Source organism: Scyliorhinus canicula, chromosome 21, assembly GCF_902713615.1.
Source record: "Scyliorhinus canicula chromosome 21, sScyCan1.1, whole genome shotgun sequence".
NCBI lineage: Eukaryota > Metazoa > Chordata > Chondrichthyes > Carcharhiniformes > Scyliorhinidae > Scyliorhinus > Scyliorhinus canicula.
Window position 1 is genome coordinate 27,610,665 of NC_052166.1, and position 23,459 is coordinate 27,634,123.

The 23,459-nt window shown below is 46.7% G+C and overlaps 1 protein-coding gene across 5 annotated transcripts in view; it reads left to right on the top strand.

Annotated features, from left to right (window-relative positions):
- Nucleotides 1-22,918, top strand: part of brinp1 (bone morphogenetic protein/retinoic acid inducible neural-specific 1) — a 405,294-nt gene extending 382,376 nt beyond the window's left edge. For 3 of the 5 annotated variants that reach the window (XM_038782646.1, XM_038782647.1, XM_038782648.1), the window contains exons 8-9: nt 15-237; nt 17,182-18,322. In XM_038782646.1, the coding sequence (XP_038638574.1) occupies nt 15-237; nt 17,182-18,322 (1,364 nt within the window). Of the gene's footprint in view, nt 1-14; nt 238-17,181 lie in introns of all 5 variants that reach the window. The other 2 variants (XM_038782650.1, XM_038782649.1) reach the window with 1 other exon arrangement.
- Nucleotides 22,919-23,459: the final 541 nt, after the last annotated feature.

The window sequence follows — 23,459 nt, forward strand, 5'->3', positions numbered from 1 at the left end:
CCCATTTCTTCTAGATGAGTTCAAGTCGTTCTTGAAACGTTTGCCCACCACGCATTTTCTGATGGTGGGGAGTGTCCATCAACTCTGGGGCAACGACTGGGATCTCCAAGCACGGTACAAAATGCTACAGAGCTCTGTGGAGACACTGAAGCTAAAAATCCAACGCACAGCCCGCAAGCTCTTCAGCCTCAGCATTCGCTGCCGTCACAACCCCAACCACCAGATGCCTCGAGAAAGGTAAGAGAAATGTGAAATGAAGGTGGAGTTGTGTCAAGGAGTGCAATGTCTTTTATCCACGGCGAGGCATTGATGTTTCCATGCAGTAACCAGAGTGTGCCATGATAATAACCCTTGAAAAGCCTACCAGGAAACAGACGGGTGAGATTGTGCCTCTTGATTTCCTCAGGGCTTCTGTGACTGACAAGAATGTTCTTACCTTCACCAGAAATTCAGAATATGTCACCAGAATTTCATTTTGACGTCCAAATGGACAACTGAACAGAATATTTGCTGAGCGACCTCTAATATCCCACACGGGACTTATGGGTTGGGCTGATTATCTTCCCCGTGGTTCTCGCGGAGTAAGGGTTCCCCCGCAGAGTGGCGGGGGAACTTCATGTAGCATTGTTTAAAAAGTCGACCTGTAAGGTACGGACTATAATGAGACCCGGAAGGGATCTACCGAGAATATCCCGTATTGTAAATAAATCAAAGTTCTTTATTTTACTCTGTGTGGTCTCTCCATGTCCTTAGTAAACTACCATTGAGGTTAGTGCAGTACAGCACATGAGAAGCTCTCAGAAAATGTTCTCCTTTGTGTACTCGTAATGGATATAAGACCATAGGAGCAAAATTAGGCCACTTGGCCCATCGAGTCTGCTCCGCCATTCAATCATGGCTGATATTTTCTCAACCCCATTCTCTAGCCTTCTCCCCATAACCCCCGATCCCTTTATTAATCAAGAACCTATCTATCTCTGTCTTAAAGACACTTAGTGAATTGGCCTCCACAGCCTTCTACGGCAAAGAGTTCCACAGATTCACCACCCTCTTCTGAAGAAATTCCTCCTCATCTCTGTTTTAAAGGATCGTCCCTTTAGTCTGAGATGGTGTCCTCTGGTTCTAGTTTTTCCTACAAGTGGAAACATCCTCTCCACGTCCACTCTATCCAGGCCTCGCAGTATCTTGTAAGTTTCAATAAGATCCCCTCTCATCCTTCTAAACTCCAACGAGTACAGATCCAGAGTCCTCAAATGTTCCTCATACGACAAGTTCTTCATCCCAGGGACCATTCTTGTGAACCTTCTCTGGTCCCTTTCCAATGCCAGCACATCCTTCCTTAGATACGGGCCCAAACCAGCTCACAATATTCCAAACGGGGTCTGACCAGAGCCTTGGACAGCCTCAGAAGTACATCCCTGGTCTTGTATTCCAGTGCTTTTGACATGAATGCTAACATTGCATTTGCCTTCTTAACCGCTGACTGAATCTGCACATTAATCTTAAGAGAATCGTGAACAAGGACTCCTAAATCCCTTTGTGCTTCTGCTTTCCGAAACATTTCCTCCTTCCAAAGTGAATAACCTCACACTTTTCCACATTGTATTTCATTTGCCACTTCATTGCCCACTCTCCTAGCTTGTCCAAGTCCTTCTGCAGCCCCCTTGCTTCCTCAATACTATGTCTCATTATTGGTGGTATAATAATCCATGAATTTTATAATCCAGGCAGAAAATTAGCAGAGCAACTGAGGGACTTTGAAGAAACCGTCAGAATTCAAGATTTCCTTTATTTTTGTCTTTTATAGCAATGAACAACAATAACCGCTTTTAATTTTTAATGTCTTTAAAGCAATAAAACATCCCTAGGTGCTTCACCAAGGCATTCTAAAACATAATATGATGCGAGCTATATAAGATGTTAGGCCAGATACCCACTGACCACTGTGTCCACTGATTTTAGATCGCCCCATCCAAAGATAAAAAAGGTCCTCGCACATCCTTCCATCCACCCCGTCCAACACCAAAATAATTTTGCATGCTTCAGTGTGATCACCCCTCAGTCTTCCAACCTCCGGCGAATATCGGTCAAGCTTCCACAATCTCTCCGCAAAGGATAATCCCACCTCCCAGTGATCAGCCTTGTGAACCTATATTGTATACCCTCTATGACAAGTATATGCTTCCTTAGTTAAGGAGTCCAAAGCTTTACACAATACTCCAGGTGCCGTCTCATTAACGTTGTACGCAATTGCATCAAGACTTCTTTACTCTTAAGAATACACCAACAGTCGAGACTAGATGTTACAAAGATAACAAATAAGACAAAATTAAAAGCTCTGTATCTGAATGTGTATAGTATATGTGCATAGAGAAAATTATCAGCCATGATTGAGTGGCCGATCAGACACGATGGGCCAAATGGCCTAATTCTGCTCCTATAGTCTTATGGTATTCATAACAAAATAAACAAATTGATAGGCACATTGAGTTAACATAAAGATCTGTCAGCCATTAGGGAAATCTGGCTGCAGGATGACAAGGATTGGGTCTTGAATATTGAGGGGTATGTGACATTCAAGAAAAATAGCAAGTTAGGTAAAGGGGTAGCACTGTTAATTACAGAAGTCATTGGTTAGAGATTACCAGGCAGCACAGTGGTACAGTGGTTCGCATTGCTGCCTCACAGCGCTGAGGTCCCAGGTTCGATCCCAGCTCTGGGTCACTGTCTGTGTGGAGTTTGCACATTCTCCCTGTGTTTGCGTGGTTTCACCCCACAACCCAAAGATGTGCAGGGTAGGTGGATTGGCCACACTAAAATTGCTGCACAATTGGAAAAAAATGATTTGGTACTCTGAATTTAAAAAAAAAGAAAGATTACCTTAATTAAGATCAGGATGCAGAAGCGGTTTGGGTGGAAATGAAGAATAATGGAGGAAAGAAGTCACTTGTGAAATGTTCTACAGGGCACCTAACAGTAACCACCATGTTGGACAAAGCATTCAAGTAGAAATATTGGCCGGGATTCTCCCCTACCCGACGGGGCGGGGGGTCCCGGCGGGATGGAGTGGCGTGAACCACTCCAGCGTTGGGCCGCCCCAAAGGTGCGGAATCTCCGCACCTTTAGGGGCCAAGCCCTAACATTGAGGGGCTAGGCCCGCGCCAGAGTGGTTGGCGCCCCGCCGGCTGGCGGGAACGGCTTTTGGCGCCACTCCAGCCGGGGCCGAAGGGACTTCGACGGCCGGCGGAAGTCCGCGCATGCACCGGAGCGTCAGAAGCTGCTGACGTCATCCCCGCACATGCGTAGGGGAGGGGATCACTTCCGTCTCTGCCATGGTGAAGGCGGAAGGAAAAGAGTGCCCTCAGGGCAAAGGCCCGCCCGGCGATCGGTGGGCCCCGATCGTGGGTCAGGCCACCGTAGGGGCACCCCCCGGGGCCAGATCGCCCCGCGCCCCCCCACAAGACCCCGGAGGCCGCCCGTGCCGCCTGGTCCTGCCAGTAAGATAGGTGGTTTGATCCACGCCGGCGGGAGAGGCATGAACGCGGCGTGACTTCGGCCCATCGTGGACCGGAGAATCGCCGGGGGGCGCCCACCGACCGGCGCAGCGCGATTCCCGCCCCCGGCGAATCTCCAGTGCCGGAGACTTCAGGACACGGCGGGGGCGGGATTGACGCTGGCCCCCGGAGATTCTCTGATCCAGCGGGGGGGGTCGGAGAATCCCGCCCATTGAGTGTGTGCGATAAAGGAACGGCAATAATCATGGGTGAGTTTCATTTCCATATAAACTGGAAAAATCAGATTGACAGATGGAAGCCTGGATGAGGTGACCATCGAATGCTTTTGAGATAGTTTCCTAGAGCAGCACGTTCTGGAACTAACCAGAGAGCAGGTTGTATTATGTATTGTGACAGCATTAATTGATAACTCAGAGTAAATGCCCCCCTAGTTAGTAGCGGCTAAAACATGATTGAATTTTTCGTTCAAATTTAAAGGAAGAAGACTGCGTCCAAGACTAATATTTTAAATTTAAGTAAAGGCAACTATGTGGGCATGAAAGCTGAGCGAGCTGAAATGAACTGGGATACTAGGCTGGAGGATAGATCAGTTCGAGAAGCAGTGGCAGACGTTTAAGGGGATATTTCAGAATACTTAAAATAAATACATTCATGCGACAAAGAACATATCTAGGGGGGCGCAATCCCTCATCTGTGGTTAACAAAGTAAGTTAAGGAAAGCATCAAACTTAAGGAAAAGCATATAACTGCACAAAGATGAGTGGCAGTTCAGATGATTAGTCAGAATATAAAGAACGGGAGAGAATGATTAAAACTTTGATCAGGAGAAATAAATTAGATTACCAGAGGGAACGAGCTAGAAATATAAAATCAAATAGCAAACATTTCTACTGGTATTGAAATAGGACAGGATTAAATGATGTGAGTGTTGGTCCTGTAGGGAATGACAATGGGGAGTTTATAGTAGATAATTTTTTGTTTTTAAATTTAGAGTACCCAATTATTTTTTTTTCCAATTTAAGGGGCAATTTAGCATGGCCAATCCACCTAACCCAGGGGTGGGCAAACTTTTCCGTGCAAGGGTCACATTCAGAAATTCACAATTTTAAAGGGCCGCATAGTATATTAAGTAAAATAATTACTTCACCCGGTTATGATTCTCGGCGCTTCATATAGAACATAGAACAGTACAACACAGAACAGGCCCTTCGGCCCCCGACGTTGTGCCGAGCAATGATCACCCTACTCAAGTCAACGTATCCACCCTATACCAGTAAGTAACCCAAAAATTTAATTTTTTTTTTATGACTTGGTGGGCCGCGTAAAGACCTTTGGCGGGCCGTAGTTTGCCCACCCTTGACCTAACCTGCACATCTTTTGGTAGTGGGGATGATACCCACGCAAACACGGGAGAATGTGCAAACACCATACGAACCCGGGCCCTCAACACCGTAGTCCCAGTGCTAACCACTGCGCCACCTTGCTGCCCCGTTTATATTTGATAATAGGGAAATGGCGGATGAAATGAACAAATATTTTGAATCTGTCCTCACTACAGAAAATACAATTGGAAAATTAGAAGACTTTTTTAAAACTACAGAAAGTACAAAAAATATTTGAGTAATAGCTGTAAATGAAGAGGTGGAAAGGAGAGAGGAACTTGATGCAATTGCAATCATTAGGGAGACGGCACAGAGCAAACTTATGCAGTTGTAGGCTGACCAGTCTCCTGGTCCACATGGATTTCATCCTAGTTTCTGAAAAGAGGTGGCTAATGAGATAGTAGATGCGTTGGTGTTAATTTTCCAAAATTCCCAAGATTCTGGAAAGGTTCTCTGAAACTGGAATGTAGCAAATCTAACCCCTATATTCAAGAAGGGAGGGAGACAGAAAACAGGAAACTATAGGCCAGTTTGCTTGACCTCTGTCGTGGGGAAGAATTAATCATTCAGGAAGTTATAGCTGGGTACGTAGAAAAACTAAAGAAAATTGGGAAGAGCTAGCATGACGTTGTGAAAGGAAAATCATGTTTAAGCAATTCATGGAGTTCTTTGAAAGAGTAACATGCGCTGTTGGTGTATTGTACTTAGATTTCCAGAAATGCAACAAAGGTGATAAGCTTTAGTTATAAACGGAATTGTTGATACCAAGGCCGGATTCTCTCCTAACCGGTGGGATGGGCCGTACCATCGGCGAGGAGTGGCGTGAACCACTCTGACGTCAAGCCGCCCAGAAGTTGCGGAATCCTCTGCACCTTTGGGGGATAGGCCAGCGCTGGTGGGTTGGCGGCAACTGGCGCCGAAGGGCTTGGCACGCGCAAACCAGTGCCGAAGAGCCTCCGCCGGCTGGCACAAGTTGGCGCATGCGCAGAAGCGTCGGCATGTGCTGGCGTGATCCCAGCGCATGCGCACGGGAGTTGTTCTCCGCGCCGGTCATGGCGAACGTTTACAGCAGCGGCGCAGAGGGAAAGAGTGCCCCCACGGCACAGGCCCGCCCGCGGATCGGTGGGCCCCGATCGCGGGCCAGCCCACCATGGGGGCACCCCCCCGGAGCCAGATCCCCACCCCCGAGGACTCCGCAGGCCGCCCACAGAGTCAGGTCCCACCGGTAAGGACCTTGTTTGATCTACACCGGCGGGACTGGCCGAGAATGGGCGGCCACTCGGCCCATCGCGGAGCAGAGGATCACTGGGGGGGGGGGGGAGGGGGGGGCACTGCCAACAGCCCCCGACCAGCGATTACCGCCGCCGCCGAAAAACCGGCGTTCAAGAATCCGGCAGCCGGCGTCGGGGCAGCGGGTTGGGATTCACCGTTTTGGTCTCATTATTTAAAGAAGGATGTAACTGCATTGGAGATGGTTCATACTTGAAATGAGTGGGTTGTCTTATGAAAGATTTGACAGACTGGGCTTTGTTTTTATTGGAGTTCAGGAGAACGAGGGGTGATTTAATTGATGTATATAAGATCCTGAACGATCTTGACAAGGTTAATGTGGAAGGGATGTTTCCTCTGGTGGGTGAGTTCAGAACCAGGGGCGTTGTTTTAAAACTAGGGGTGTCCTTTTGGGACGGAGAAAAATAAGCTTTTTTTCTCACAGAGGGCTGTGGGTCTCTGAAACTCTGCCTAAAGAGGTGGATGTTTTTATGGTAGATAGATTCTTGTCAGGGAATGGAATCAAAGTTCATCGGGGGTAGATGGGAATGTGGAACTCAAAACACAAACACATCAACCATGATCTAATTGAATGTTACCATGAACAGAAAGTGTTTGATTGTGATTTCCCCCTTTTTCTTAACCCCTCAGCTTTGGGGTGGTCCAGTATTTATATAATAACTCCACAGCAATCTTGAGATAAGGTAAACTCAGAGGGTTAGTTTATGAGCATACATTCAAACATGAGGAAGGCTGCAAGGTAGCCTCCATTTCACTCGTACATGAAAAGGTCAGAGTAAGAAAGATTTACATTACAAAGACCACATAATAAAGAATTATTATTTAATGCGAGCACAGATTCTAGAATCAAAGTTCAGTGATGTGTTCTTTCATAGAGATTAGCAGGCTTAAAATGGATACTGGATATTTCACTTTACCAATCTCGATGAATCCCATGATGGCATAGGCACGTAGAGATGAATTAGTCTTGCAGGTACTGCAAATTGAGAAGTTGAGAAGTTTCAGTAGAAACATTGTAGATAGGGAGTAAGCATCCACCTGGAACAAGCCGTTGCTCTGAGCTGCTGCTTGCGAGATGGAAGATGGTAGACTGATTGGCAGTACAGCAAGACAGTGTAACTTGGTCTTCTCACTAGGAGGTCATGCGACTCCTACCCTTCCACTTTGGCTTTGACAAAGAATGCATCTTTCTTTGTCTGAATTCTTGAGATTGTTAATGTTTCAACCATGAAGAATTTGAAAGGATGTTCCAGGGTCCTTTGTCCTAGCAGTCTAATCATTTCCTTGGCCAGGTCTGGCTGATGAAATGTGGGTGACCTTTGTATAATTCCCTTTTGAATTTGGTCTCTACATTCTGCAGGGTCATTAACATGTCTTCAGATAATGAGGCACAAATTTCTTGATCAACTATTGTTCAAGTTTACAGGTAAATATAGCTTGAGCCTTTTTAAAATCTTTATCCAGTCTTCAAAAAATTATGAAGTAGTTTATTTCATCAAAATATATTGGGAGGTCTGAGCTCTATTATACCTGTGAATAGCTGGGGTAAAACACTGATCCTTGTTGTTCTACACTAGCCACAGTCTGCCATTCTGGGAATGATCCATTTATCCCTACTCTCAGTTTTCTGTCCGTTAAGCAATTCTCAACCCTTGCCAGTATATTATTCCAAATCCAATGTGCTTTAATTTTTCTTAATAACCTCTTGTGTCAGATTTTGTCAAAAGGTTTCTGAAAATCCAAATACACTACATGCACTGTTTCCCCTTTACCTATTCTGCTAATTAAACCCTTAGAACACCCAAACATGTTTGTAAGACATGATTTTGCTTTCACAAATCGATGGCGACTGTGCACAATCCTACCATTTTCTAAGTGTCCAGTTAGTACATCCTTCACAATAGATTCTAGCATTGTCCCCACCATTCATGTTAGGCAAACAGTGTTTTGCATTTTTGCTCTCACTGCATTCTTAAACAGTGGAGTTACAATCTTCCAATCTGCAGGAGACATTCCAGAATGTATAGAATTTTGGAAGATGATCACAAACACATCTACCATTTCTACAGTCACTTATTTAAATGCTCTCAAATACAGATCCTCAAGTCCAGTAGATTTACCAACTTTTGGCCCCATTAATGTCTCCAGTATTCCCTTTTCACTAATGCTAATTTCTTTCCGTTCTTCACCCATTCTCCACTGGTCCTTTGTTTTCAAGTGTTCCTGGGAGGGCTTTTTGTATTTTCCTCCGTGAAGACAGGTACAAAGTAGTTGTTTCGATTCTCCGCCATTTCTTTATTTGTTCCTTAGCTGTACCAAAACTAATTCTGCACCTTGACCTTTTGATCTCAAATCTTCTCTCACTGAGCAGCACAGTAGCACATGGTTAGCACAGTTGCTTCACAGCTCCAGGGTCCCAGGTTCGATTCCCCGCTTGGGTCACTGTGCGGAGTCTGTACGTTCTCCCCGTGTCTCCGTTGGCTTCCTCCCGGTGTTCCGGTTTCCTTCCACAGTCAAAGGTGTGCGGGTTAGGTAGATTGGCCATGCTAAATTGCCCTGAGTGTCCCAAAAAGGTTAAGCGAGGTTACGGGGATAGGGTGGAGATGTGGGCTTGAGTAGGGTGCTCTTTACAAGGGCCGGTACAGACTCGATGGGCCGAATGGCCTCCTTCTGCACTGTAAACTCTACGATTCTATGATGTTTGCAGTAAGATATGAAATATATTGCATATTGCTAGTCATATAACAGGCTTCAGTACATTTACTGCATTTGAGCAATGGACAAAATATGATTGTGCTTTTCCTGCCGCAGAACTGGATCCCCTCTCTCGGTTCCCCCTCAGATATTGCCATAGGACATCTGCTAGTCTATGTACAGGAGCATGGGCATAAGATACTTATGCTGTGACATGATTAACCAGTTATCTGGTCATGAACCCTGGCACGTGCTAAACTTCTGCCGAATCTTCCTGGGAGAGTTTGCAGAATGTGGCACTTTCTGGGAGTTAGCCCGGCCTGAATGCAACAAATTTGGACGTTGAAAACGACCTACCATCTCGTCAAGCAGCCTGTTCCAGAGCAGAAAGGTTTGAGCTGCACTGCGGTATGGCGAGATATCATTTGCAACATGAAATTACAGCACACAGCGCAATCTTCCTGTGTCAACAGTGCTCTTTTGAGTCAGTGCTCTGAGCTATGCCTGAGTACCAAGGAACAATAGTGAGGAAAATGTCTGGGTTTGCCACTGCATTAAATGAACGTCAGCCATTTGAGACTTCAAAAACACAATGGACTGCAGGAGATTCTCTATCTTTTTCATTTACATCTTCTGTCAGGTGTGATTTCATGAACCAGGAGTCAGTCACTCAGCCATTTGGCAATGCTCCACCATTCAGTTGGACCATGGATCACCTGTACCTCACCTCCATTAACTTACCCTCTCTCCATATTCCTTGATATTCTAACTTAATAACAATCTGTTAGGCTCAATCTTGAAAATATTCAATTGGCACAGCATTCATAACCTTTGTTGGTGAGTGAACTCCAGATTTCTGCTGCTTTTTATGTGGAAATATGTTTACCGATTCCACTCCGAAATGACCTAACCCTAATTCGAAGGTTAGATGCCCTTGTTTTGCATTCCCTTCCCCCCCCCCCCCACCCACCAACGGAAACAATTTAGTTTTTGGATTCCTTGTTGAATTGTTCAAAATGCCCCAATTAAATCCCTCTCTAAGCTGCCCTCAGTCTTCTAAAGTCCAGAGTCTTCGCTCTCAGTCATAGTCAGTGCCCGCTCCTGAGAATGTTTGTGTGTATGAACGGCAGGAAAGTACGTAATTGGGGCAGCACAGTGGTGCAATGGGTTAGCCCTGCTGCCTCATGGCGCCGAGATCCCAGGTTCGATCCCGAGTCTGGGTCACTGTCCGTGTGGAGTTTGCACATTCTCCCCGTGTTTGCGTGGGTTTTGCTCCCACAACCCAAAGATGTGCAGGCTAGGTGGATTGGCCATGCTAAATTGCCTCTTAATTGGAAAAAAATAATTGGATACTCTGAATGAAAAATATAGTAAAGTATGTAATCCTACTAGGCCGTGAAAGCCCATGAGGTCAAATGAACTGCTTTGTTTGCTTGACGAGGCACGCACAAGGTAATCGCCATTTTGGGGAGATGCCGGGGGCTCATTTGTAATTAGAAAGCCTCTTGCGCTTCAGTCTGGAGTCAGGGAGGGAGGGAAAAAGAATTGGCTATGGATGAGGGAAGAAACAGAAAGAGAATGAATGGCTGATGGGAAATAATTTAAGTAGGACAACTTTATTAAAAAAGCAAGAGTGTGTAATCAAAATCACATTAATAGGTTTACTGCAGTTACATGATTGATTAATCCTGTTAAAACACGAGCAGGACTGGTGGAGGAAATTGCTCCCTGTACTTTGGTAATATTTTATCTGTTATTAGCATGATCTCAGCCCAGTGAAGAAGAAAAAGTGCTTAGTGATTCACGAGCTTTGGTGTGAATCATAATGGACATTACAAGGATGGCATGGTGGCACAGTGGTTAGCACTGCTGCCTCATGGCGCCAAGGACCCAGGTTTGATCCCAGCCCCGGGTCACTGTCCACGTGGAGTTTGAACATTCTCCCAGTGTCTTCGTGAGACTCACCCCACATGTGCAGGGTAGATGGATTGGCCACACTAAATTGCCCCTTGCTAGGAAAAATTCTAAAAAAAATAGACGATGCAACACTAAGGGCAATTTTGGACACTAAGGGCAATTTATCATGGGCAATCCACCGAGCCTGCACATCTTTGGACTGTGGGAGGAAACCGGAGCACCCGGAGGAAACCCACGCACACACGGGGAGGATATGCAGACTCCGCACAGACAGTGACCCAAGCCGGAATCGAACCTGGGACCCCGGAGCTGTGAAGCAATTGTGCTATCCACAATGCTAGCGTGCTGCCCATACTGTGCAAATCCATCAAGCACGGCTTTAAAAATGCTCAATACGCCCATCATCCTTTGTGTGAAGAGATCCTTTCTAACATCAACCCCCCCGATCAGCCCATTTCCCCTGGACTCCTCCACCAGAGGAAATATGAAACTCTCAATCACCTTTGATAGCTCTACTGTATCGCTTCTTAATCTTTTATACTTAAGGGAATAGTGAAGGCAGCCATTTTGCAGAATTTAACCCTTGTAGTCCTAATGCCATCCATTAGAATCTGCATTTCTCTCCCACCAAGGGCAATGTATTTTTTCTGAAGTGTTGTGCCGCAAACTGGACACAGTACATCTTACCTAGCTTTATACAACATTAACGTAACTGCCATCTGTTTGCACATTCGCACACTTGAAATCATGACTATGTGAGTGGAAAACATGGCTATGTGAGGTCCTCTGAACAACCTTGAGTTGAATAAAGTAAATAGATAGATAGAGAAATACAGCAGAGAACAGGCCCTTCGGCCCACGATGTTGCGCCGAACTTTTGTCCTAGGTTAATCATAGAATTTTGGACAATTTTTCATGGCCAATCCACCCAACCTGCACATCTTTGGACTGTGGGAGGAAACCGGAGTACCCGGAGGAAACCCACGCAGTCATGGGGAGGATGTGCAGCCTCCGCACAGACAGTAACCCAAGTCGAAATCGAACTTGGGACCCTGGAGCTGTGAAGCAATTGTGCTATCCACAATGCTACCGTGCCGCCCTTAAGAAGTTAACCTACACTCCATTATTCTACCCTAATCCAAGTACCTATCCAATAGCCACTTGAAGGTCCCTAACTTTTCCGACTCAACTACTTCCACAGGCAGTGCATTCCATGCCCCCACTACTCTCTGGGTAAAGAACCTACCTCTGACATCCCCTCTATATCTTCCACCATTTATCTTAAATTTATGTCCCCTTGTAATGGTGTGTTCCACCCGGGGAAAAAGTCTCTGACTGTCTACTCTATCTATTCCCCTGATCATCTTATAAACCTCTATCAAGTCGCCCCTCATCCTTCTCCGTTCTAATGAGAAAAGGCCTAAATGGTCTATTATCTCCAGACTGTGACTCGTGGAATGATTAGAATTGTTTCTGATGTGCTACAGTCAATTGGTTTAATCCATTCTGGAGCAGTTACTTTGCTTCAACCACTAGAAGTCTATCTTTAGATGTGTATGTCCAGCTATAATGTGTCAACAATTCCATCTCAGAACAGAGAATAGTGGAAAGGTGCAGCTCAAGCAAGAAAAAAGGCAATAGGTCAATGATTCCGGTAGAAACTCTTTTCACCGTCATGTCCTAGGATTATCCATTATTCTTTTGTTCAGATTTACAATATTTCTAGATTTTAGAACGATGTTGTCATTGTGCCTTGTGGCTTCCAGTGCAGTGGTATGTAACAGCCGGACGCACATTAGGTGGTCCCGCACAGGCCCAGTACTCTTTGCTTTGCTGCCCTTTTTGCGCCACAATTTTGGGTTCTAACCCGAGGGCCCAGTGAATCAGGTGATATCAATGTTGACATCGAAGAAAGGCCCGGGGGGGGGGGGGGGGGGGGGGGGGGGGATTACAAGAGCCAAGCCCCAAGCAAGGAGTCAACAAAGATGGTGGAGCAAGTGGCCACCACCATCACTCTCGATATGTGGAGGGGGTGATGGCGAAAGAACTGGAGAAGTTTGGTGGGGTGATAGAGAAGCGATTTCTGAGGCATGGCCTGGAGATGAGGGCATCATTTAAAGTTATGATGGAAGAGGCCCTGGGCCCAGTAAAGGAGCAGCTGGGCAAGACGGCGTGGGACCCGTGGTGTTTCACGACCGGCAAATCGGGATGAACGCTCACCAATTCCAGTGCTGGTGAGGTGAAATGGCCTCGTATTGCACAGCCCAAGAATGGCCGGGTTCCGTGCCGCGCATGTGCACGGTTGACCTGCACCAGTCGCTCCATATAACATGAGGCCAGCCATGCGCATAACCTAACCCACAAACCGTGACCCCACAGCCCACTGCCACCAGTTCCCCCCAGCCCCAGCAAATGCCCTGTTGACTAGCGGCATTGATCCTGGCAATGCACAGCCGGCACGTCGGCTCAGACCACACGTATCGGGAATGCGGCCCATCGGGGGCAGAGCATCGTGGGTGGGCTGGCAGATGACAAGGCAACGACGCTGAAACGGCACATGGCGTGCTTCACGATGATGCCATTTTGGAGGGGGTGGAACATGGCAGACCCGCGTCAAACCGGCACGGCCCCGTTTTCGCTGTAGGATTCCATTCTCCGCCTGATCGCCGAACGCGATTTCGGCGTCAGCCTAAGGAGAATCCCCTATATCTTCCAAGGCAAATGTAGATGCGGAGGCAAGGACAGAGTGGGAAAAGCTAGTAGATTGTATTATAGAGGTTGATCGCAAGTAAGCAAACAGTCCATCGCCGAGCTATTAGCGGAGAGTGAAAAACTACAACCGCAGTTTGATTTGATCTCTACGGATGGTGCAACAGTTAAGGCGGACGGGTGGGCAGAAGGCAGGTCAGCTCCTAGCATATCAATTGAGGAAACGGGAGGTCAGAGAGTGAGATTGTCCAGATTAGGGTAAGGAATGGGGGCCTGGTCTCGACTCAGGAGAAGTGAATGAGATATTTAGGGCCTTCTTCAAAATGTTATACGGGTCCGACCCACTGCAGGATGGGAGGGGTATGGTGGGGTTTGTGAGGGAGCTTGAGTTTCCCAGTGGAAGAGAAGTTATGGGAAGAACTAGACACTCCATTAGAGTTGGAAAAGATCAGGCAGGTGCTGAAATTGACGCATTTGGAAAGGGCACCAGGGCCGTAGAGTACCCAGTGGAATTTTATAAAAATGTTATAGACCAGCTGCCCCCTTTATTTTTGGGTATGTTCAGAATTTCCTTGGAGAGAGGTACTCTGCCACAGATGCTGGGGCAGGCGTTGATTTCCTTGCTCCTGAAGAAGGACAAAGACCCCACAGACTGCGGGTCATATCATCCGATCTCCCTGCTAAATGTGGATGTAAAGCTTCTAGCTAACGTGTCAGCGGTAAGATTAGAGCCTTGTTTCCTGAAGGTGGTGGAGTAAGACCAAATGGGATTTGTAAAGGGACGGAAGTTAATGGCAAACGTGAGGTAGCTGTTGAACATGGTATTTACCCTGGGGAAGGGCTGAGTTCCAGATATCATGGGTGGGATTCTCCCGCAACTGGCCGGATGGCCCGACGCCGGCGGCAGGAGCGGCGCGAACCACTCCGGCGTCGGGACGGCCAGAAGTTGCGGAATCCTCCCCAAAGGTCCCCAACTGGTGCGGCGTGATCCCCGCCCTTGCCCGAAAACTGGTGCCGGAGCAGCGGGACGGGATTCATGCCGCCTCCTAAGTGGGGGGTTGGAGAATCCTGCCCCATAATTTTGTTTGATATGGCGAAAGAGTTTGACCAGTTAGAATGAGACTGTCCATTTGTGATACCAGAGAAATTTGGGTTTGGACCAGGCTTTGTGGGTGCAGCTGTTGTATGAGGCTCCATAATGTGAGCACTAAGGTCATAAATACTGAGGCCTTTATACAGGAGCACCAGGCAGGGATGTCCGATGTCCACTTTGCTGTTTGTGTTAGCAATAGAGCCACTAGCCAAGGTGCTGAGGACTTCAAAAGCTTGTGAATGAATCGTCAGAGGAGCAGTGGAGCATGGGTCCTGCTATAAACAAATAATTTGCTGTTATATGTTAGGGATCTGGAGACATCAGTGGGAAGCATTATGGGGATTTTGCAGCACTTTGGGGCCTTCTCTGGCTATACACTCAATGTAGGACAGAGCGAATACTTGGTGGTTGGAGCACTGAGGTGGAGAGGGAGAGCTTGGTAGATTGTGCTCCGGCCAGCAGTACGTCATTTTCAGTATTTGGGGATCCAGAGAGCAAAGGACGAGGGGAAACTCCGGAGGATGAACTACACTAGTCTAGTGGGGAAGGTTAAAGCAGACGTACAAATGTGGGATAGTTTCCCACTACACCTGGCAGGCCGAGTGCAATCGGTTAAGGTGAATACCTTGCCAAAATTTTTATTTTTACTTCAGTGCCTCCCAGTGTTCGTGCCGAATGCACTCTTCAGAGAGATCGACCGTCTTGTGACTGGGTTTATTTGGGCTGGCAGTCGCCCAAGGATCAGGGGAATGGTGCCAAGGGCCCAAGGATCAGGGGAATAGTGCCAAGGGCCCAAGGATCAGGGGAATGGTGCCAAGGGCCCAAGGATCAGGGGAATGGTGCCAAGGGCCCAAGGATCAGGGGAATGGTGCCAAGGGCCCAAGGATCAGGGGAATGGTGCTCCAGAGGGAGAGACAAGTAGGGGGCTTGGCGTTGCCAAACGTTCAATATTACTATTAGGCAGCCGATGCTGAAAAAGTGCTGGAGTAGCGCGGAGATTCGGAGGAGCTGTGGGTGGGTGGGAGCAGAGTCTGTGAGAGGGGCAAGTCTGGGGGCGTTGGTTACTACTCCGCTCCTGGTGGTACCGAAGAAGCACTCGACTAACCCGGTGGTAACAGCCACGTTAAGTATTTGGAGGTGATTCTGTCAACATTTTAATTTGAAGGCTGCCTCGAGGGTAGCTCCCGTCTGTGTAAACCAGTTATTCGAGCCTCGTAGGTCAGATGTGAAGTTTAGGGAGTGGCAGGAAAAGGTGTTGGAGAAGGTGGGAGATTTGTTTTTGGAGGGTCGATTTGCTAGCCCAGGGGAACTGAATGAGAAATACGAGCTTACAGATGCTGCTGGGTTCAGGTATCTTTATGTGCATAGCTGGGTCAAAAGGCAGTTTCCAGCCTTCCCGTTGAAGCAGCTTTCTATCTGCTCGAGCGGGTTTTATCCTGCTCAGGGTCAGAGATGACCAATAGGTCGGGCATATACCAACGGACAGTGGGGGAAGAGAGGTGCTCAATTGAAGGTGTGAAAGCAAAGTGGGCAGAGGAACTGGGGCTAACCTTGGAAGAGGAGGTTTGGAGCGAGGTACAGAGGAGGGTGAACGCGACCTCGTCCTGTGCGATGCTGCATCTTATCCAGCTAAAGGTAGTGTTTTGAGCACACCACACGAAGGTTAGAATAAGTCGGTTTTTAGATGGAATCAAAGGTAGGGACGCAGAAGGATTCAGTTTCGAGTTGGCCGGTGCACCATTCGCACTTTTTCTGGTTGTTCTCGAAGCTGGTGGGCTTCTGGAGGTCCTTTTTTGAGACGATGACCACAATCCCGGGCATTGAGTTGGAACCTTGCCCACTGGTGGCGAATTTTGGATGTGCCGGAGCTCCAGACAGCAGCGGGTGCAGACATCCTGGCCTTTGCCTCGATTGTGGCAAGGAGGCAGATCCTCAAGGGTTGGAGGTCGATTACACCACCAAGTGCCTCAGCCTGACTGGGTGACTTGATGAAGTCTTTGCACCTCGAGAAGGTCAAGTTTACCGTGAAAGGAGCGGTGGAAAGGTTTTACTGTAAATGGCGGCCATTTATAATGTAGAGAGTTGATCACTCATAGGGAGCGAGAGGGGATAGGATGGGTGGGGAGGGTTTATTGATGAGTTTATAGTGTTGTAAGGGGCGGGAGGGGGTTCTTACTGTTTGGTTTTTATTCTGTGTTATTCGTGTTTTGTCTAAAAATGGTTAAAAAATAAAATAAAAACATTTCCGAAAAAAAACAATTGCCTCTTGCAACCTGTTTCCCATCCCTCGTTTCGCACAGAGGCTTTGGTCGACCATCTTCTTAGCTCGCTGCAAGTCCTTGTGGTGAAGGTGTTTCCGCGTGATAGGGAATTCCAGGATTTTGATATTCTGTGAAGAATGGAGATGTGTACCAAGTCAGGATAGGATGTTCCTTGGCGGTGATGGTGTTCCGACAATATTGCTGCTTTTATCTCCTCATTAATAAGGGGTTTTCGAGTTGACAGGTGTATTTGCCTGTCCACCTCTTTTTAGTGGAGCTCAGTTGATTTTGATTAATGTGCCTGTTTGTTTTGTTCGCAGGTCCGTCCATCAGTGGCTGAACCGGGTACAGTCCTTCCTCTACTGCAGTGAAAACGGTTACTGGGGCACCTTCCTCGAGAGCCAGAAGAGCTGCGTGTGCCATACGGTGGCTAATGTGTGCCAGCGGTCCATCCCCTGCAACATCGGCAGCAACAGCAGCTGCGCCATGTGCAGCCTGGCCAACATCTCCCTGTGCGGCTCCTGCAACCGAGGCTTCAAGCTGTACCGGGGCCGCTGTGAGCCCCAGAACGTGGACTCGGAGCGCAGCGAGCAGTTCGTCAGCTTCGAGACAGAGCTGGACTTCCACGACCTGGAGCTGAATTACCTCCTGGCAAAAAAGGACTCCCGATTGTCCATCCAGACCATGTTCATCAGCAACGAGATCCGCCTGGACACCTTTTTTGACCCTCGATGGCGGAAGCGGATGTCGCTGACCCTCAAAAGCAACAAGAACCGTGTGGATTTTATCCACATGGTGGTGGGCCTCTCCATGAAAATCTGTCAGATGAGGAACAGCAGCCTGGACCCGGTGTTTTTTGTTTACATTAACCCCTTCAGTGGCAGCCATTCAGAGGGCTGGAATACGCCGATCGGCGAGCACGGTTACCCCACCTGGGAGAAAACGAGACTGCACGACTCGCCCTGCTACAACTGGACCTTGCTGCTGGGCAACAGGTGGAAAACAGTCTTCGAGACTGTGCATGTCTACCTGCGAAGCCGCGCCAAGCTGCCAGCCTCCCTGCGCAACGAGACGGCCCAGGGCCCTGTGGATCTCTCGGACCCCAACAAGCGGCAGATCTACATCAAGATCTCGGACGTGCAAGTGTACGGCTACAGCCTGCGCTTCAACACCGACCTGCTGCGCAGCGCGGTCCAACAGGTCAACCAGTCGTATACGCAGGGGACGCAGTTCCACTCCTCGTCCTCCGTCATGCTGCTGCTCCTGGACATCCGGGAGCGCATCAACCGACTGGCCCCTCCAGTGGCTGCTGGTAAGGCGCCTCTGGACCTCTTCTCCTGTATGCTCAAGCATCGTCTCAAGCTCAATAGTAGTGAGGTCATGCGTGTCAACCACGCCCTGGACATGTACAACTCGGAGATTCTAAAACAGGCAGATCTGCTGACAACAAAACTTTGTTGACATTTTCCCATGGGATTTGTAAGATGTACAGTAGCAAAAAAAAAAACAGACAAAAAGCGAACACACACACGCACACACACACACACACACACACATTCGCACACCATGGAGTGGTTTCTTGACGAAGCACGAGGAATCCACGGGGACTCACCAAATCGATTTGTCCAAGCATGTTTCTTAACTCTTCAGACAAGAACACCTTTTCTCGTTCCCACCTTAAGCAAGGGGAGGCCTTTGAGGACCCGTAAAGCGGTCAGAAGTACTCGTTGTGAACTACTGCCAATCCAATATATTATTAACATTCTTATGATTTCCACAGGTGCACATGCTAGCTGGTACCTAGCGTGAATTTGTACAGAAAATTTAACAGAAAAATAAGTTCCACTGGGGCAAATAAGGCATTTTAAAAACAAAATTAAGGAATATTGAGATGTTAAGTATGAGCACATGTGGAGCTATATGTTAGAAACGTAAGAGGTTTTTGAGGTGGTGGGGGGGTTTGAAAGATTAAGAGAAATTTCATCAAGTCTATTGGCCATGTTCAGCAGCAGTTGGACCCAGGGAGTACCCCACCATAGCACCAAATATTTGTCACAACAATCTCACTCCATATAGCTGAACAACTGTCTCCTTAAGGCACTGTTCTTCACCAGCATCTAATTAATTAGATACCTGCAACAAATTCATAATCAAAGGGACCCAGCGGGTTTTCCCACACACGATGGGCTGAGTTGAATTTTGCAGCCAAAAAAAACAGTGCGACAAATGTTGCACTTTCTGTCAGGCATTCCGATCAAGAATCAAATGCCTCCAATGGTATTGACTCAGCATTGGTTAACGACCAAGCACTCGACACTTCGCCAAAAAACCTAATTGGAAAAACACTCAAGAGTGGCCACAGGTCAGCTGGTAAATTGAGAAATAAAGATTCATAATTTGACAGTGTTTACCCCTCACTGTTTGATTAATGACTTCCAGATGTTTGAGGGCTGTCTGCTAACTTAATAATTCAGCACGGGCACTGTTCTCTTCATCATCGGTAGAAAGTGCTCGGAGGGAGCTGACATTGTTTTACTTCCTCTCAATTAAAAAGGGAAAATGCTGAAAACGCAGAGTGGACCAGGCAGCATCTGAACAACACAAGGAAAAGACTGGCTAGTATTTGTGTTGGAGACCCTTCCTCCTGTCATAAGATACTCAATTTTACTCTGTCAGATGCTGGCCAACCTGTGCATTTCCACCATTTTCTTTTCATTTAGACTTCAGATTTCCAGTATTGATTTTATTTTTGCTCAATTATTTTATTTCTAACATTATGTCTTTTACTCTTGCGATCCTCCTGTTTGCCTGAGGGAATTTTATTTTTGGTTGCAGACCGCTCAAATCCTTCTGTAAGTGCACTTCTATGGTGAGAGTTCTGTGCTTTCTTATGTTTATTTTCTCCCATCTGGGGTCTAACCTTGGTCCTCGAGCCTCAAGAATGGTGAACTTTGTCGCTTGATGTTGGATTCTAGTTTCCAGGCAGTTTTCATTGGGGAAAATAGATGGTCCAAGTGAAGCAGCCATTTATTCTCCTCATCCACCACCTCTCCTCTCACCCCAAACAATGATCAACCGGGAAAATATGAAACAGTTAACACCAAATTGGGTGTGAAATTGTAATTGATGGGATTAGATTTAAGATGTTGCTATTTTTCTAGGGCCTGATGCACAACAGATAATAATCCCAGATCTTATCCTTCTGTATCCACGGGCTTTAAATTGGAGAAATAACTCATCATAATTGATGAAGTATAGTGTCACATCTGTCCTCGGTCTTGTTTCTGTGCATTGGTCATCCTCGCCTTGATGTTTGGAAGCTTACTCATTTTAAATACTGAGCAGCCAGCAGTTGTGATTCACAGGACGGGATTCTCCAGTCACCCATCCGCGTGTTTCTCATGCATGCCGTTAGCTGGTGGCGAGATTCGCCCCTCCCACCATTTATGAATGGGATTTCCCATTGACGTCACCGGGAAATCCGCGGGCGGAGGGAGCTCTGCCAGCGGGAAAAGAGAATCCCAACGGGCGGGGTATTCCGACCACAGATCTTAGTTTGTGGCTCCCATTTCAATTATCATTATTAATCATCACTTGTAATCATGATTCTACCAATCCTTCAAACCTATTTAATGAATCCTTATGAAGATTGTTGTTGTGAACAATTTACTTTCCTTGTCCTTTAAGAAATATAAGGAAAGTAAAAGCTGAACATTTGCTTATGTAACAGTCGTTCCCATTCTTTGCAGTGAATCGTGTCCTTACTGTTAATCTCAGAGTTTCCCACCCCTCCAGTTGCCGACCTGAGCACAATAGTGCCAGTGTTTCTCCAACGGAGTCTGGTTATCTCAAATGTAAAACTGACACTCTCTGTGCCGGGTTCAAGCACTGATTGGGATATTCTCAATTCACACCAGCCCCCTGTGCATTTGGAAGGAGGAAATGGTTCCAACCGCCATGTATGATTGGAAAGGCATGGGGCGAGGGGATTCTCCATCCCGCCAGCTCCGTTTTCCGGTGCGGCACGCCACCGCCGGCAGCAGGATCTTCCGTTCCGGAATCCGGCCAATGGGATTTTCCATTGTGGCCATCCCATGTTGTTGGGAAACCTGCGGCCATGGGTGGGCTGCCAGCGATGCGGAGGATCCTGCTAACAGAGAATCCCGCAGATGATGTTTGTGCAGTGGCGAAAGGCATTGTCTTTGATATCATGTTCTCTTTCCTTGACCTCCGACCCCTACCCCAGGATGGGGCAGCCCTGCCATTCACGACATTTGGATGAGCTATTAGCAAGGTAACTGTGGAATTCAACCCCCCCCAACCCCTCCTCTCCTCCCCCACCCTCCGCAACTAGTTCCCCTGCAGTGAGACTCAGTGCCTTTGGTAATATAATTAATGTTAATCACTGTTTTCTTATTTTCCGCTCCATATTAGGATCTGTCTGTGTCTGGGTTTGGTTGCATATGGTTTGTCTCACTGATTTATGCTTTCTCGGCATCAGGTGGCATTGGCAGGTGAGAAGCAACAAACAAATGGACAGACCTAAACACAGCATTTATGAATCCTATGAATCTATTGTTTTGCCTATCATTCTGAGAATAACATTCAACTAGGTCCCTTGATCTTGTCCAAGTGGAGCAGTAAACTCCATCGCTTTACACCAGAGATGAGATGGAAGAAATAGAATAATAAGATTGACGCAAGGGGCTTCATTCTCTGTTTTCATTCCTCATTTATCCAACTATTCTTTGGGGTACACTGAGGGGATTATTTCAACAGGGACACTGCTGAATTTCAAATTCTGACTCTTGAAGACCATTCAGGGCCTATGTCTGTTCTGAAGGGCTTCAAGGAATGGTTCTTGGAGTCAAAGTGGTGAGGAATCTGTTTTGAAATTGCTCATCTCCTCCATATTCTTAGTAGGCTTTGTAAATATTGAAATATAGGACTTGCTCAATGTGCTTGCTAACCTTTGAGAGATGCTCAGTATAACATCAATAACATTTGATAAGTCAGCTTGGGCAGTACTGATCCTCTCCTTAGTCTCTGATTGTAGTGTTTATCTCTCTAACTTCTTGAAGTTTCCAAATCCAGTACACAACGATTAAACATCGGTTATGTGCTCACAATTTTATGCTTTTCAGTTCCAATTTTATTATCTTCTACCTAATCCGATCAACAATGGACGTTTGCACATTAAACATGCCCTTCAATGATCGTATGAGTGTAGCCTTTTCAGGAGAATCAGCCAGATTGATAGCTACACAGGATACAATTGATATACTATACAATTAAACCAAACTTAAATATGAAAGATGGGGAAAAAAGTTAACAGTTCGAGTCCAAGTGATCTTTCTACAGAAGAGTTTTGTAGGAGAAGCCATTTGGACTCAAAACGTTAACTCAGTTTCTCTTCACAGAAGCTGCCAGACCTGTTGAGTTTATTCAGCATTTTTTGTTTTTACTTCAGATTTCCAGCATCTGCAGTATTTTGCTTTCGCATATTGAAAGTGTGGCTCCCAAAACTACCGGGTAATTCAAAAAATACTCGAGGCTTGAACAGCGTTCCATGTTGCTTTCTCCATGGCAACACCTCGTCCAATCAGAGTTGACTTGCCAACCAATCAGCACACTTTTCTCCTGTAGTCTAAATTGTTGTGATCATTTGAAATTTGGCATTCTCGCATTTGTCCCGACGTGTGCAAGAGGAAAAGCCTCAGCAACATGTCTCTATATTCAGCAAGATATGGAAAACACTGTCAAAAATGTTCAAATTTTGAATCTCTTTAATTTCCCCCTGAAAGACCTGCCTGTCCTTGCTTTCTCAGTCCAACTATTTCCATTGTTGAATAGTCTCCATTGACAGCCCACAAATAATAATTATCAGCAGCTGTGGCTGAAGGCTGAGTCTAAAACCTGGGATTAGTTTAACTAATGGGCTGCACGGTAGCACAGTGGTTAGCACTGTTGCTTCACAGCGCCAGGGTCCCAGGTTCGAATTCCCAGCTTGGATCACTGTCTGTGCGGAGTCTGCATGTTCTCCCGTGTATGCGTGGCTTTCCTCCATGTGCTCTGGTTTCCTCCCACAAGTCCCGAAAGACATGCTATTAGGTAATTTGGACATTCTAAATTCTCCCTCTGTGTACCCGAACAGGCCCCGGAATGTGGCGACTAGGGGCTTTTCACAGTAACTTCATTGCAATGTAAGCCTACTGTGACAATAAAGATTATTATTAATAAATATAAAATAAACTGCTAAAAACGAGAGGGTTGAACAGTGGAAACTTACAAAGCAACTGCTGGCAAGAAACTTGCTATAGAATGTTAACAGTTTCTCTGTTCTTTCGTCCCCATTTTATACACAGGATTGCCAGTGCTTGTGCCTGTGTTGTAAACTCCGCCTGTTGTCAGATTCGAGGACTTGGGTAACACAGTAATGACTGAAGATGCAAGATTATTTATGCAATCCCATTTACTCATATGCCCCACTTTCAGCCACCAACATTCCCCAATGTTGAATCAACTTGGCAGCCAATTATGTTTGCCCCAAGGCAGCAGATTATCTCCTAGTCTATGGGCAGCACTACTGAGCAAAGTG